Here is a 17,079-nt window from a genome sequence, read left to right as displayed (position 1 = left end):
TGATTACATTTTTGATTACATTTGCATTGATGTCAGAGTGATTAGCGGGACAATAGAGTGCTGAGTACCAAGTTTGGTAGGCTACTAATGACCATCAGCAGCATCAGAGCTTGGAGAAGTCCGTGACTAAACGGTCACCTGGAATTTGACAGCAGTCATGACTCGTGACCGCCGGTGTGGCGGTAATACGGTCACCGTAACAGCCCTAGTGCTGGCCAAACAATGAACCAATCAGTCAATCAATCAATCAGGGACTGGCTTGTGGTGGGTTGACATGACAGTGTTTGTGTTTTGGACACATGGACTGACGTTTTCCTCTTCTCCTCCTCTTCCTCCTCCACCTCTTCTCACCTACAGGGAACCGTTTCTTCCTGACGTCATTCGGGGCCCTGTACATATCAGAGGTCCAGAAGGAAGATGCCCTGTCCACCTACCGCTGCATCACCAAGCACAAATACAGTGGAGAGACTCGCCAGAGCAATGGAGCCAGGCTGTCTGTTATGGGTGAGAGAGAGAGAGAGAGGCTACTCAGAGGAGGAAGGGGAGGACCATCCTCCTCAGTGAATTTCATACGAGTTTAAATTAAAAAACAATTTTCAGATTATAAGTTTTAGATAAAACTATACTAAATATAATCATGTCACCAAATCATTTGCAATGAAGGTCTGCAGTAGCCTCAACAGCACTCTGTAGGATAGCACCATGGTGTAGCCAGAGGACAGCTAGCTTCCGTCCTCCTCTACATTGACAAAACCTAGGAGGATCCTGGTTCTCACCCCCTTCCATAGACTTTCATCATAATTATGGCAACTTCCCGGAGGACATCCTCCAAACTATCAGAGCTCTTGCAGCATGAACTGACATGTTATCCACCCAATTAAAGGATCAGAGAATGAATCTAGTACTGAAGGCATAAGCTACAGCTAGCTAGCACTGCAGTGCATAACATGTGGTGAGTAGTTCACTCAAAGAGAGAAAAGGTTTTGAACCAAGTAATTTCTTCCAAAATGAAGGAGAAACAAGAGAGAGAGATCATTTCACTTACTTAGCTAGCAAATGCAGCTAGCTAGTTTAACCTACTCAAACACACTGCTCTAACAGAGGGATACTATGTTAGCTAGCTTGCTATGACTATCAAACACAACACTGGAGCTCTTCCAAGTCAAGGTAAGCTTTTGGTTTTTTCAAATGTATTGCCACCGGGGCCCACCGGTGTAAGTGATAACCTGCTTACTGGCTGTACACTGTAACCTTACTGCATGATTGTAGCGAGTTTACAAACACGTTAGTTCTATTAGCTATGTTGACAATGACGTTACTTTAGCTAATATAGCAAAAATTATGTAGGCAGTGTGTGGTATTTTTTACTTGTTCACATACAGCTGATGTGTTGTACAAGTCCACTTGCGAAGGGAAAAGATGAGAGGAGGAGAGCACATAGATGCGAGAAGGAATACAACGTGGCTGCTATGAAAGTGAACTGTGTTTACTTGTGATCAAGGGTGTATTCATTCCGCCGATTCTGTTGAAAAACTTTTCTTAAGCGGAAGCAAACGGAACGAAATGGGAATAAACATACCTGAATTTGTCCAATATAAATTCTCGTTTGCAACTGTTGGACAAATAATTACACCCTAGATCAACTAGATGCAGGCAAGAGTGTGCAAGGCGGTATTGAATGTGTCCCTGTCTGTCCATGTGTCTCATGTGTCTCTATGTTGTAAACTTTCATTCACAGGCTAGGTTGTAGCAACCTCGTGATGGGTATAGAGAACATGTTAGTATCATGTAGTAGCCTAAATCTATCAATGTTACATTGAACTGGGTGAATGGAATATGAATGACAGTCATCTAATATGCTGTAATAGAAATAAGGCCATGCTCATAAATTTTTTCTTGAAATCGTCCTCCCTCTTAAACGGCAACGACCGCCACTGGTGTGTGTGTGGGTGTGGGTAAGTGCTTTTTTGTCTATTGGTGCAAGACCGTCTTGCAGTACATGGGTTATTGTTATCTTTGTTTTCTTTCCTTGAATATATCTTCGCAGTATATTATTTGGAGTCAATAGCAGCATGATCAATATCAGTATCTCTAACCCCCCCCCCCCCCCCTCCCCCCAGACCCTACGGAGTCCACCCCCTCAGTGTTGGACAGTTTCCAGTCCGGGGAGGTCCAGGTGGGGCACAATGTGGAGCTGCCCTGCATCGCCTCGGGGTACCCCAACCCCACCATCCGCTGGCTGAAGGACGGGCGCCCGTTGCCCGCCGACTCCCGCTGGACTCGCCGTCTCACGGGCCTGACGGTCAGCGACCTGCGTCTGGGCGACAGCGGCAACTACATCTGTGAGGTCACCAACAGCTTCGGCTCTAAAGAGGTGACCGGTCATCTCAACGTCATCGGTGAGTCACAGGTCACACGTCTCTGTACTAGTTCCTGGGTTGGTTCACCCCACGTCACCGGAACATCTTGTTGTTTGGAACGAAGGCCTGTAGATTTGTCGCTTTGCACATAGTGGCCTAATGCACAAAGTCACACACAATATTAACAGAATACAAATTAATATTGACATTTGACTTTTTAGTCATTTAGCAAATGTTCTTATCCGGAGCGACTTAAAGTTAGTGCATTCATCTTACGGTCGCTAGGTAAGACAACCACATATAGCAGTCATTGTAAAACCTTTGACATTTTAAAATCCCCCCCCAAAAAAATAATAATAATTGGTGGACACGTTATTGGGATGTGTTTTGGCTGACCTTTCATTGGTCAGTTTGGTGCCTTGGACTACGTAGGTGTATCCAGTATCAGAAGAAGCCTAGTGTGTAGGCTTGGTGCTATCGGACCGCAGAGAAATATACTAAGGAGATGTTGTGTCCTGGCCATCTGGGACTAGATTGTAATACAACAACACTATCATCCTGTAGCTCCGTCCCGTGACTGAATACAACCACGTTTACACGTAGAAAAGTGTTGCACCTTCAGCCTTTGCGTTCCTCCAGCATGACCGAACACCTCATCACCCTCTCCCGACAGAGGTGTTTGAACCAGGAGAGAGAGGGATTGATCGGGATGAGGGGAAGAGATGAGCGGATCGTTTAAGCTCTGTTGGCTGTGTCCTTGCCCCCTGTCACCTCTCCACAACCCACCTCTGGGATGAGTTTGATCCTGATCTCCAGGGACACCTCGCTCCCCTCCTGCCCGCTCCGTTTCGGGCATCTCGGGAACCCATGCCGAGCGTGGCCATGGTGACAGGAGGGAACACTGGGTGTTCCGAAGGGGCAGCTTCCCCTGTGTGTCACTGGGAGCTGAGGAGAGGGGAGGAGGAGGAGAGGGGAGGAGGAGGGGGTATTGTTTGGGGGATGAAAGATCTGGGGAGACTAGACAGAGACACAAATGGGATGGTGATGTTGAGGAGAGAGAGGGGGGGAAGGAGGGAGAGAGTGGTGAGGACGAGTGAGGATGGGGGGTAAGGGTAGTGGAAGTTGGTCCGTTTGGCCGTAGGGCACATCATGGTGAACTCACACAAACCCTACCTGACAGGGCAGGGGAGGTGGGACACTCATACACACACACACACACGCACACGCACACACACACACACACACACACACACACACACACACACACACACACACACAGACAGACAGACACATGTGCACACACACACACACACGCACGCACGCGCACACACACACACACACACACACACACACACACACACACACACACACACACACACACACACACACACACACACACACACACAGTAGTCCCCAGCACATAACACCAGCTGCCTTATTGCTCATTGACATTTTCGCTCCCTCTCTGTCTCTCTGTCAGTTTTTCTGGGTGTCTCATATTCACAGGCACATTGAACGTGCACATCACGCTCAGACAAGTAAACGTGGACCCCCTTACACACCCAAAATCTACGATTTTGAACCGTTTCGAGAGAAGAGAGTTGAAGAGATCTTCTCTCTACCTCTCTGCAGGGGAAATCTGTACCCTCCTCTCCGTCTCGCTACCTCGGGCTACATAGTCCAGTCAAGGGAGAGGATTATTTATCAAATTTTATTTGTCACATAAACATGGCTAGCAGATGTTAATGCGAGTGTAGCGAAATGCTTGTGCTTCTAGTTCCGACAATGCAGTATTAACCAACGAGTAATCTAACCTAACAATTCCACAACTGGTACCTTATACACACAAGTGTAAAGGGATAAAGAATATGTACATAAAGATATATAAATGAGTGATGGTACAGAACGGCATAGGCAAGATGCAGTAGATGGTATCTGGTACAGTATATACATATGACATGAGTAATGTAGGGTATGTAAACATAAAAGTGGCATAGTTTAAAGTGGCTAGTGATACATGTATTACATAAAGATGGCAAGATGCAGTAGGTGGTATAGAGTACAGTATATACATATGAGATGAGTAATGTAGGGTATGTAAAAACTATATTACAGTTTCGATTGCTAAACGACAGTGGACACAACTGGAGTCACATGTGCAAAACTCTAACTACAGTCTGCACAGCAGCAGTTCATGTGGACCAAACTCTAGTTCGTTTTTCATTGCTTGAACACAGTTTTCAAAACTCTACACACTTATCCCATGACTTTAACCACAACCTGCACACACTGTGGATTTACAGCACTTTGTTCAAATGCTAACACACTGCTGTCAAAACTGTGAACCACACATTCAAAACGGAATAGATTTCAGCCTTGTGCCTTTCAAACACTGCTGATTGCAATTTCAGCTGAAAGGCTAAGCAGGTGTCTTGTTTTAGACTTGTTAGTGAACACACACACATATTACAGTATATATAGGTAGAGCTTAGAAAGACTCATTTTGGAAATGGAACAAGGAAGATGGGTTCGTGGAGGGAGAAGGGTGGCAGGGAGAGGGCGGATGCGTGGAGGAAGATAAAGAAGACAAAGAGCTGTTATTTCAGATTAAATAAGGGCTACACTTATAGACCATGTCGTGAACCATGGTCTCTCATTGAGAGAGGCAGGGTTGAGGGTGCAACCCAATCTGCAAAGATCCACAGTGGCATCTGTAATGCGAATTTTCCATCATGCAAACAGGTGAGAGTTACATCCTTACAGTAAATGAAAACATTACAGGAATCTATTTTGTACTGCAATTATAGAATATTTACACAGATATATATTACAGTAAGTTTGACTGTAAAATATATTTTTACAACAGGACCCAAAGGCTGCCCCCAACAGGGGGAAGAGGAAAAATATTTTCAGATGCGCAGGAAAATGCTATTGTTGACATGGTTGTTGTCAACAATTCAATAAAACTGCGGGAGATTCAAGATAGAGTGCTGGCTGATAATGATATATTTGAAAATGTTAATTCTGTCAGCACAACAACTATTGCTCAAGTCCTAAAGAAACACCAAGTTACAATGAAACAGTTATACACTGTACCGTTCGAGAGAAACAGTGAACGGGTAAAAGAGCAAAGATACCAATATGTCCAGGTAAGACGTCTGAGGTTACGTACAGAGCTATACAAAATATTTACAGTAAAAAAAAACACTAGCATTTCTACAGTAAAACTGTGCACTTACTGTTTTTCAGAGAGTAATGGAGGTGGAAGCACTGGAAAGACCACATTCATTTGTATTTATCGATGAAGCTGGATTTAACCTTGCCAAAACACGGCGCAGAGGAAGGAATGTTATAGGTCAAAGGGCCACTGTGGAGGTTCCAGGCCAAAGGGGGGGAAATATCACCATGTGTGCTGCAATGGCCAATGATGGTTTGCTTCTCAACACACCACTCATTGGCCCATACAACACAGAAAGGCTTATAGCTTTCCTAGAACAGCTCTATACTCAGCTAGTGCCAGCAGAACAGGGGGAGCCAGTAAGAAACCCCCAAGTTTTTGTCATAGTTTGCGATAACGTTGCTTTTCACCACTCTGCAGCTGTCACAGATTGGTTTGCAGCACATCACAGATTTATGGTTTTGTACCTGCCTGCATATTCACCCTTCCTTAACCCAATAGAGGAGTTTTTCTCTGCCTGGAGGTGGAAAGTTTTTGGTCACCACCCACATGACCAAATGTCTCTTTTGGAAGCCATGCGTGCCGGATGTGAGGACACGAGTCCAGAGGACTGCCAGGGATGGATAAGGCACTCCAGAAGGTTCTTCCCCAGGTGCATGGCAAGAGAAAACATTAGATGTGATGTTGAAGAAAACCTGTGGCCTGATGCTAGAGAGAGGCAGGATTAGCCCCTCAATTATTTGTTCGAATTACAGTATGTACTTTTAGTTTCTACCTTTTTGTTTCTCATTACTGTAATTCCGTAAATTACTACAGACTATTGAAGCAAACTGCTAATTTTCATTTACCTTAAAGAATTGTTATGTTCTAAAAAATTTAATAAATCATGTGAAAGAATGTCACTTTTCTTTGAAGAAAATATTACTTTGTATGAAGTCACTGAAATTGTTCAAACTGTAAAGATGAAAAGTTTGTATTTTCTGTATTGGTGTTTGATGCTACTGTTTTTACTCTCAGTGTGTTCTGAGTGACAGTGTGTGTTATCTCAGTGAGGGTTGTGCATAGTGTTTGGCTGCACTGAGCGTGTTTTGAGCCATGTGTTAAGAGTTGTGTTGCTTGGAATGAGTTTTGCAGGTGATGTGAACTGTTTAGCTCAGGTGACTGTTGGTAGTGCAGACTGTAGTTAGAGTTTTGCACATGTGACTCCAGTTGTGCCCACTGTCGTTTAGCAATCGAAAAAAACTGTAAGTGACATTGTTTAAAGTGGCTAGTGATACATTTTTTTACATCAATTGCCATTATTAAAGTGGCTGGAGTTTAGTCAGTATGCAGCCACTCAATGTTAGTGGTGGCTGTTTAACAGTCTGTTGGCCTTGAGGTAGAAGCTGTTTTTCAGTCTCTCGGTTTCTGCTTTGAAGCACCTGTACTGACCTCGCCTTCTGGATGATAGCGGGGTGAACAGGCAGTGGCTCGGGTGGTTGTTGTCCTTGTTGATCTTTATGGCCTTCCTGTGACATCAGGTGGTGTAGGTGTCCTGGAGGGCAGGTATTTTGCCCCCGCTGATGCGTTGTGCAGACCTCACTACCCTCTGGAGAGCCTTACGGTTGTGGGCGGAGCAGTTGCCGTACCAGGCGGTGATACAGCCCAACAGGATGCTCTCGATTGTGCATCTGTAAAAGTTTGTGAGTGCTTTTGGTGACAAGGCAAATTTCTTCAGCCTCCTGAGGTTGAAGAGGCGCTGCTGCGCCTTCAAGGCTAATCTGAAAACAAGACTCCCTAAATTGTATCAGCATATCGATTGCGCAACCAGGACTGGAAAAACCTTGGATCATTGCTATTCTAACTTCCGCGACACATTTAAGGCCCTGCCCCGCCCTCCTTTCGGAAAAGCTGACCACGACTCCATTTTGTTGATCCCTGCCTACAGACAGAAACTAAAACAAGAAGCTCCCGCGCTGAGGTCTGAAGGGAGTCAAAGACGTTGTTTCCGTGTGCTTGTTTGGTATTGTTCCGTTTATTCCATTCCTGTCATTACAATGAGCCCGTCCTCTTATAGCTCCTCCCACCAGCCTCCTCTGTACTGTACTGCAGCACTCACCTGGGTGATGAACAAACGGCAGCCATTTTGTACCAGAACATTGTATTGTACTTATAAAATATATTTTAAGTGATGTTCCCTTGAATAAGGGGGATCTGCCCTTACATTTTTTGGAGGAAAACTACTTCATTAACTTATTTACTAACTGAAGTCATGTAATTTAACTTTAAAAATAATTATACCGCCTTTTCCCTCCTTCCCTTTATCTCTCTCTCTCTACCTCCCTCCCTCCATCAATTCCCCTCTCTCTCCCTCTCCCCTCTCTCTCCCTCTCCTTCCCTCCTTCTCTCCAAAGAGCCGTTGAGAGTGACTCTGTCTCCTAAGAACCTGAAGACGGGCATCAGCAGCACAGTGATTCTGTCGTGTTCCGTGCAGGGTTCTCCCCACTTCACCCTGTCCTGGTACCGCAACACAGAACCCGTCCTCCCCGACCAGCACTTCTCCATCCAGGGGGCCCACAACGAGACCCTGTTCATCTCCGCTGCCCAGAAGAGACATTCGGGAGCCTACCAGTGCTTCGCCACCCGCAAGGGCCAGACCGCACAGGACTTCTCCATCATACTGCTGGAGGGTAAGGAATGTGTGTGTGAGTTAAAGGGGTGGGTTGGGGTTGTGTGTGTGTGTGTGCGCCTATCAGTGTTTTGCCATCTACAAGAACTAGACCTCATAGACTGAGAAGTGTGTGTGTGTGTGTGTGTGTGTGTGTGTGTGTGTGTGTGTGTGTGTGTGTGTGTGTGTGTGTGTGTGTGTGTGTGTGTGTGTGTGTGTGTGTGTGTGTGTGTGTGTGTGTGTGTGCACGTGTTCGTGCATCAGAAATGACCCCATACCTAGCCTCTAACCTCTCGCCCCTCTCCATCCCTTCTTCCTCAGATGGTACGCCCCGTATCGTGTCCTCCTTCAGTGAGCGAGTGGTGGTCCCAGGGGAACCCTTCTCCCTCATGTGTGCTGCCAAAGGCGCCCCTCCCCCCACCATCACCTGGACTCTGGATGATGAGGCTGTGGCCAGGGACCCGTCTCGGGTGAGGGCCAGCCAGTACACACTGTCGGACGGCTCCACCGTGTCCCACGTCAACGTCAGCAGCCCGGAGATCCGCGACGGAGGGGTGTATCGCTGCGCCGCACGCAACTCGGCCGGTAGCGCCGAGTACCAAGCGCGCATAAACGTAAGAGGTGCCTGTCTACTTTTCAATATCAGCCATTGGGTTCTAATACCCGCCCTCCCAAACCCCCTTACCTTTACCCCTCCTTTCCACTCCCCCCTTCTCTACATTCCTTCTCCCTTGCTTTCTCTGTGTGTGTGTGTGTGTGTGTGTGTGTGTGTGTGTGTGTGTGTGTGTGTGTGCTACTTGTTTGTCCCCATGCCTTCATTTGCTCTTTCCAAATATCTGTTGTTTTTCTACTCTTGCCAGTTCTCTATCAGTCTTTGTTCTTCCAGCCCATATGTTTGTCTGTCACTGTCTCGCTCTGTCCCTCCCCTCTCTCTACTCACTCTCACACTCTCTCTATTACACACACACACACACACACACACACACACACACACCCACACACACACACACACACACACAGTTTGAGTGTCAAAGACAGGAGAGTGAACAGGGTATTCCTCCATGGCAGCCACAGTCTGAAATAGAGAGAGATAGAGAGATAATGGAAGAGAGGGGGGGAGAGAGAGAGAATGGGAGAGAGAGAGAATGTGAGAGAGAGAGGCGGGGAGAGAGAGAGAGAATTGGAGAGAGAGAGAGGGGGAGAGAGAGAGAGAGAGTCGTGAAGACTGAAAGATAGGGGGTTACAAAGAGTGTGAGATGGAGGGAGTAGATGGAGGATAGTAGGGCATAGAGAGAGAGATGCAGAAAAGAGAGAAAAGAGAGAGGTACACAGAGAGGAGGAAGTGGAGAGGTGGTAAGACAGATGGTGAGGAACAGAGGGAGAACGGAGGAGAAGAGAGCCAAGTCTCATCTGAGCTTGTGTCAGAGAGGTGATGTGGAGCACTGATGACAGGCCTGGTGATGTCACTGTCACTGCGGTGATCGCCGGGGACAACAGGGAGGAGGAGTGGCACTGATGGCCAGAGCCGTATCAGAGGGAGAACGGAGGAGAGGAGAGAGTGAGAAGAGGAGAAGAGAGCCAAGTCTCATCTGAGCATGTGTCAGAGAGGTGATGGGGAGCATTGGCGACAGGCCTGGTGATGTCACTGTCACCGCGTTGATCGTCGGGGACGACAGGGAGGAGGAGTGGCACTGCTGGCCAGAGCCGTATCCCTCTCCACCTCTCCATCCTCTCTCTTCATTTCTTCCTTTTCTCTCTCCCCATCTCTTTCAGCAAGACGCTCAGTTATGACACGTGTGTCTGCTCTAAGGAGACATGCCAGAATGCTACATTGGAGTGAGAATGATTTGTTGCCAGGGACTCTCAAACCCAGCAGTACCACACGCTCTGCTTGCAGTAACACGCACTCATACGGATCCACATACACACTGATACACACTGACAGATGATACACTCAATCGCAGTAACTTACACTAAAACAAAAGTACCCCCCCCCCCCCCCCTACACTTGCATATACACACACTTACACTCCACAGGAACACACTCAATATTGACTTACTGACGATACACTCAATTGCAATAACATCCACCAAACTGCACTTTCACGCAGACACACAAACACACACTTACATTACATTTGAATTCATGTGTGAGTGAGAGTGTGTGAGACGGTTTCTGAGAAAGGAGCAGTGTGACAGAGCCGGTGAATAATATATCTACGGGCGACTTGTCAGAGCTGTGACTTCAAAGACCAACGCACACCGAGGGAGCAAGAGAGCGAGGAGAAGTAGAGAGAAAGAGTGAGAGAAAAAGAGAGAGAGTGGACTCGTACTAAATCAACCCGGCGCTCTCCCGATGAACGCATCACACCTCACTTTCTCCCCATGTCTGTCATCCCTCCGTCTCTCTGTCCCCATCGTCTCTCACCATGGGTCCTCTCTGGGTCCTCCAGCCCTGTTGCCCATGGTAACACACTCATCGTGCATTGTGTTTCCTCTTCCATTCTCCCCAACCGTCATCCTCGAACTGACTGTGGATGCATCCAACTGGCACCCTATTCCCTATACAATGTGCTACTTTTGACCAGAGCCTATAGACTGCCATTAGGGACTCAACCTGTGTTGATACAGATGTAGGGTCTTCATTTGATCACTCTTTTGTTGCTGAGAACTTTCCAGGAAATGCAAACTTGTGGTGTATTCGAGCCGTCTGGCACAGACGTATATGAGACTAGAATTTGTAATGAATCTAGAAGCTAAAATCACCTACAGTAGGACGCGTAAAGACATTCAGGAAATTGCAACAGAAATGTATTAGAATGATTACGTTCGTACTCTCACCATAACACAGGAAATAGACACGTGCACAGTTACGTGCACGCACACGCACAGACACACACACAAACAGATTTGACTGAAATGGGACAGGGCATTCTAACCCCCTATCCATTCATACACCCAATCCTCCCTCCCTCCTTTCCTCCCCTCCTCTTTCCCTCCTTCCCTTTTCTCCACAACCTCATCTGATGATCTCCCTCTTTCCCCCTCCTTCTCTTCACTACCCTCTGACTACCCCATATCTCTCTCCTCTCTCTTCTCTTCTCTACCTCTGTCTCTTTCTCCCTCTCTCTTCTCTCTCTATCTCTCTCTCTCCCTCTCTCTCCTCTCTCTCTCTTCTCTCTCTCTCTCTCTCTCTCTCTCTCTCAGGTTCTCCCAGGATCAGGGATATGCGTAACATCACGGCGGTGGCTGGGAGGAACACCTTTATAAACTGCCGTGTGATTGGCTATCCCTACTACTCAATCAAGTGGTACAAGGAGGGGCTTCTGCTGCCCGACAACCATCGTCAGGTGGGCGCATTTCTTCTCTCCACAATTTTCTCAATTTTGTACGCAAACAAGAGTAACAAGAAAAACCCCATCTAAAGACAACAATCACCTCAGCATCATGCTACATGTACAAATAAATTGTCACAGCTCAGATACAACGTGTCTGTGTCCCCAAAATGCACTCTATTCCCAGAGCCCTATAGAGCGCAGTTTGGGGACACAGACACGTTGTATCTGAGATATGACCATTTACAGTGCCTTGCGAAAGTATTCGCCCCCCTTGAACTTTGCGACCTTTTGCCACATTTCAGGCTTCAAACATAAAGATATAAAACTGTATTTGTTTGTGAAGAATCAACAACAAGTGGGACACAATCATGAAGTGGAACGACATTTATTGGATATTTCAAACTTTTTTAACAAATCAAAAACTGAAAAATTGGGCGTGCAAAATTATTCAGCCCCCTTAAGTTAATACTTTGCTGCGATTACAGCTGTAAGTCGCTTGGGGTATGTCTCTATCAGTTTTGCACATCGAGAGACTGACATTTTTTCCCATTCCTCCTTGCAAAACAGCTCGAGCTCAGTGAGGTTGGATGGAGAGCATTTGTGAACAGCAGTTTTCAGTTCTTTCCACAGATTCTCGATTGGATTCAGGTCTGGACTTTGACTTGGCCATTCTAACACCTAGATATGTTTATTTTTGAACCATTCCATTGTAGATTTTGCTTTATGTTTTGGATCATTGTCTTGTTGGAAGACAAATCTCCGTCCCAGTCTCAGGTCTTTTGCAGACTCCATCAGGTTTTCTTCCAGAATGGTCCTGTATTTGGCTCCATCCGTCTTCCCATCAATTTTAACCATCTTCCCTGTCCCTGTTGAAGAAAAGCAGGCCCAAACCATGATGCTGCCACCACCATGTTTGACAGTGGGGATGGTGTGTTCAGCTGTGTTGCTTTTACGCCAAACATAACGTTTTGCATTGTTGCCAAAAAGTTCAATTTTGGTTTAATCTGACCAGAGCACCTTCTTCCACATGTTTGGTGTGTCTCCCAGGTGGCTTGTGGCAAACTTTAAACGACACTTTTTATGGATATCTTTAAGAATTGGCTTTCTTCTTGCCACTCTTCCATAAAGGCCAGATTTGTGCAATATACGACTGATTGTTGTCCTATGAACAGAGTCTCCCACCTCAGCTGTAGATCTCTGCAGTTCATCCAGAGTGATCATGGGCCTCTTGGCTGCATCTCTGATCAGTCTTCTCCTTGTATGAGCTGAAAGTTTAGAGGGACGGCCAGGTCTTGGTAGATTTGCAGTGGTCTGATACTCCTTCCATATTATCCGGCTTTATACTTCTTCACAACAGTATCTCGGACCTGCCTGGTGTGTTCCTTGTTCTTCATGATGCTCTCTGCGCTTTTAACGGACCTCTGAGACTATCACAGTGCAGGTGCATTTATACGGAGACTTGATTACACACAGGTGGATTGTATTTATCATCATTAGTCATTTAGGTCAACATTGGATCATTCAGAGATCCTCACTGAACTTCTGGAGAGAGTTTGCTGCACTGAAAGTAAAGGGGCGGAATAATTTTGCACACCCAATTGTTCAGTTTTTGATTTGTTAAAAAAGTTTGAAATATCCAATAAATGTCGTTCCACTTCATGATTGTGTCCCACTTGTTGTTGATTCTTCACAAAAAAATACAGTTTTACATCTTTATGTTTGAAGCCTGAAATGTGGCAAAAGGTCGCAAAGTTCAAGGGGGCCGAATACTTTCGCAAGGCACTGTATGTGTACATGTAGCATGATGCAGAGGTGATTGTTGTCGTTAGTTGGGTTTTGGTTAAAGGTAGCGTACTATATTAGGAATTGGGTGCCATTTGGGATGCGGACCCAGTGTAAATGTAAACTGTTAAAGTGCTGGCATTCCCGTGGTCGGGGAATCTTAATATTAATTCTAATGTTCATCTTAAACATAATCTTAATCCTAATCTTGATCTCAGGTGGTGTATGAGAATGGTACTCTGAAGCTAAGTGACGTCCAGAAGGTGTTGGACGAGGGGGCGTACCTCTGCAGCGTGCTCATCCAACCACAGATCTTCATCAGTCAGACCGTCTACGTCCAAGTCAAAGGTCAGGGGTCACTTACTCTACAGGAAGTGTGGTGGGGTAGTAGTTCATTTGTGTGTCCAGTTCTAGTCCAAGAGCCTCTCTGTACGCTTGTGGCTGTCTGTGTTACTGGATGCTGTGTATTGGGAGAAGGGGGGGGGGGTGTACATCACTGAGTGTGTGTGTGCATTTGAGTATGCTTGTGAGTGGGTTAGTTTTGTGTTTGAATGAATTTGTGGGAGAAAGAGCAAGTGAGATCGTGAAAGAGCGAGAGAGCGCACGTGTAGCCTCTAATGACCTCTGATTACGGGCCGGAGCGACCTGCTACAGCCTCTCAACCACTCAGCAATTGCACAAAGCAAGAGTGCTATTGTGCAGATATATTTGTGTGTGTGTGTGTGTGTGTGTGTGTGTGTGTGTGTGTGTGTGTGTGTGTGTGTGTGTGTGTGTGTGTGTGTGTGTGTGTGTGTGTGTGTGTGTGTGTGTGTGTGTGTGTGTGTGTGTGTGTGTGCGTGGGTGTGTGCGTCAGAGCACAGGGTCAAGACTGCACAGCTTGCGTGTTGCCTGTTTTATAGTGTGTTGATGAGGTTCAATGTGTGCTTGCCATAGGAAGACGGAAGGGTGTGTCATCTGGTGTGTGTGTGTGTGTGTGCATCTCGTCATTTCTCTGATTTAATTAGATTAATTTTAACGAGGCCCGAATTAAATCCCCCAGATGTCTCAGCTCTACCCCCCCCCCCCCCCCCCCCCACCACCACCACCTCATTCCTTGCCCCCCACTCCTACTGTGGTCACCATGGCAACGTCATTCTTCCCTCTGCCGAATGGGCTCTAATTAGAGCAGCTATTATGGGCTGGAGTGGAGAGCTTTGGGGGGCCGGGGAGATGCTGGTTTCCAGGATTAGACTGACTGGAGATCACAGGGAAGGTCACTCACCACCAACTACTAACCAGCCCACCACCCAGTCTGAATCACTCAATATGAACTATCCATCCATCCATCCATCCATCTCTCTCTCTCTCTCACACACATGTATGCATGTATCTGCTTCCCTCCCTCTCTGTCTCTCCCTTTTTGACCCTCTCCCTCCTCCTCCTCATGCTTTCTTTCTCCTCTTATTCTATCTCTCCCTCCCTCCTGTTTTCCGTCTCTCAGTGCCCCCTCTGATCCAGCCCTTTGACTTCCCCCCCACCTCCATTGGGAAGCTCATGTACATCGCCTGCGTGGTGTCGTCTGGCGACATGCCCATCCACATCACCTGGCGAAAGGACGGCCAGGAGGTCGCGCCCTCGTCCGGCGTCAACATCGAGACCAAGGAGTACATGAGCTCGCTTCAGATCGGCAAGGTGTCGCTCAAGCACAACGGCAACTACACCTGCATCGCTAGCAACGACGCCGCCACCGTCAGCTCTGAGAGGCAGCTCACTGTCACAGGTGAGACAGGGCCGGTTGACAGACAGACAGACAGACAGACAGACAGACAGACAGACAGTCCCACCGTCAGGCTCTAAGTTTAATCTTCTCCCTCCCCTCCCTACAGTGCCTCCTCAGTTTGTGGTCCAGCCCAATAACCAGGACGGGATCTACGGCAAGGCGGGGGTCCTCAACTGCTCCGTGGACGGATACCCCCCTCCCAAAGTCATGTGGAAGCACGCCAAAGGTACCCATCCTCACCCGTTGATTTACAGCATTTGCCGTTACTGTGTATCTAGCCGTGTTTGATATCAGCCTAAAACCGTTCAGATGTCCTATACCATTTAGCAGACACATTGATCCAAAGTGATTTACAACAGTCAGTGTGTCTACCAGCTGAGTCACACAGAACCACTATAATATAGTGGATTATGGTCTTGATAACCATACTGCAATCATCAGCGAAATTCACCCCCTCGCTAGGTACAGGGAACCCCCAGCAGTACCACCCAGTGCCTCTGACCGGTCGGATCCAGATCATGGGGAACGGCTCCCTGCTGATTCGTCACGTCCTGGAGGAGGACCGGGGCTACTACCTGTGTCAGGCCTCCAACGGGGTGGGCTCCGACATCAGCAAGAGCATGGTCCTGACCGTCAAGAGTGAGTCTGACCTGCAACCCGGACCACGAGTACACATTCTCATCCACACACCAGGGCGAAAGTTACCCTAGTGGTTAGAGCGTTGGGCCAGTAAAATGAAAGGTCGCTAGTTCCAATACCCGAGACGACAAGTTGAAAGATGTGTAATTGTCACCTTGAGGAAGGCACTTAACCCTCAGTCGCTGTACTAGTATGGCTGACCTTGTAGAACAACACATTTCACTGCACCTATCTATCGGGTCTATGTGACAATCACAAAAAACACACCATGACCACATGCTCTCAACCACACACATACTGAGTGAGCTCTGACACCAGCAAACACATGGTCAAGAGTGAGTCTGACTGCAACCTAACCACAAAAAAGTCTGACTGCAACCTAACCACAAAAAATAAGGATTGCTACTCCTCTGGTTTAACATACCTTCCTGGGATAGAGATCATGGCTTTGCTATTTGTATCCCACGGATACCCCCCCCCCCATCCTCACCCGTTGATTTATAGCGTTTGCCATTACTGTGTATCTAGTCGTGTTTGATATCAGCCTAAAACCGTTCAGATGTCCTATACCATTTAGCAGACACGTTGATCCAAAGTGATTTACTACAGTGCGTCTACCAGCTGAGCCACACAGAACCACCATGAGATGGCTTCAGCGAGGGCTGGAACACTCCAGTCAGCCTAGAGTATCAGTTTTCCTCTTGTGTTCTCTCTCTCTCTCATGAGTCCCTCAGTGTGTCAAAGCAATGAGGCGACTCCATAGCTACCATAGCACTACCATAGCTAGCTATACTGACAGAGAGAGAGAGAGCGAGAGAGAGAGTGACCATGGATATACTGATGATACAATACAGAACAGGAGAGAGAGATGGATTTTGTGACTCTAGGGATCCGTCTTCAATAAACACGTTGTCTTTCATCATGATCTGCGATCAATCTGTCGACCCTGCACTGGCCTTCAGTTACATCAACATCTAAACACACACACACACACACACACACACACACACACACACCTTTGCGCTCATCAAATCAAATGAAATTGTATTGGTCACATACACATGTTTAGCGGATGTTGTTGCGGGTGTAGCGAAACGCTCGCGGTGTTGATAAAGTGCTCTTATCATGTGTGTTAGCCTCTGAAGCCTCTGACCTGCGTCTAGCTTTCAAATAGCAGACTGTCCTCCTGCAGCAACTTGACAGACAGCTGAGATGCTTCTCACTCACTCACTACCTTACTGTATCTTGCTCTCACTCGTTTCTGCTCTAGCTCTTGCCTCTGCTTCGCTCACTTGCTGTGTAGGTGTCACTCTCACTGTCTCTCGCTCTCTCACTCTCTCTCTCTCTGTCTCTGTGTCACCCTCACTCTGAGGCGG

At 47.0% G+C, this 17,079-nt stretch overlaps 1 protein-coding gene across 1 annotated transcript in view; it reads left to right on the top strand.

Annotated features, from left to right (window-relative positions):
- Positions 1-17,079, top strand: part of LOC139385577 (cell adhesion molecule DSCAML1-like) — a 166,319-nt gene that overhangs the window by 105,144 nt on the left and 44,096 nt on the right. The window contains exons 4-12 of the mRNA XM_071130755.1: positions 358-504; positions 2,121-2,399; positions 7,932-8,207; positions 8,507-8,806; positions 11,393-11,535; positions 13,524-13,653; positions 14,786-15,064; positions 15,171-15,290; positions 15,527-15,703. Of these exons, the coding sequence (XP_070986856.1) occupies positions 358-504; positions 2,121-2,399; positions 7,932-8,207; positions 8,507-8,806; positions 11,393-11,535; positions 13,524-13,653; positions 14,786-15,064; positions 15,171-15,290; positions 15,527-15,703 (1,851 nt within the window). The remainder of the gene's footprint in view (positions 1-357; positions 505-2,120; positions 2,400-7,931; positions 8,208-8,506; positions 8,807-11,392; positions 11,536-13,523; positions 13,654-14,785; positions 15,065-15,170; positions 15,291-15,526; positions 15,704-17,079) is intronic.

This window comes from Oncorhynchus clarkii, chromosome 27, assembly GCF_045791955.1.
Source record: "Oncorhynchus clarkii lewisi isolate Uvic-CL-2024 chromosome 27, UVic_Ocla_1.0, whole genome shotgun sequence".
NCBI lineage: Eukaryota > Metazoa > Chordata > Actinopteri > Salmoniformes > Salmonidae > Oncorhynchus > Oncorhynchus clarkii.
Note: the sequence above shows the minus strand (reverse complement) of the source record. Positions and strands in the feature narration are given on the sequence as shown.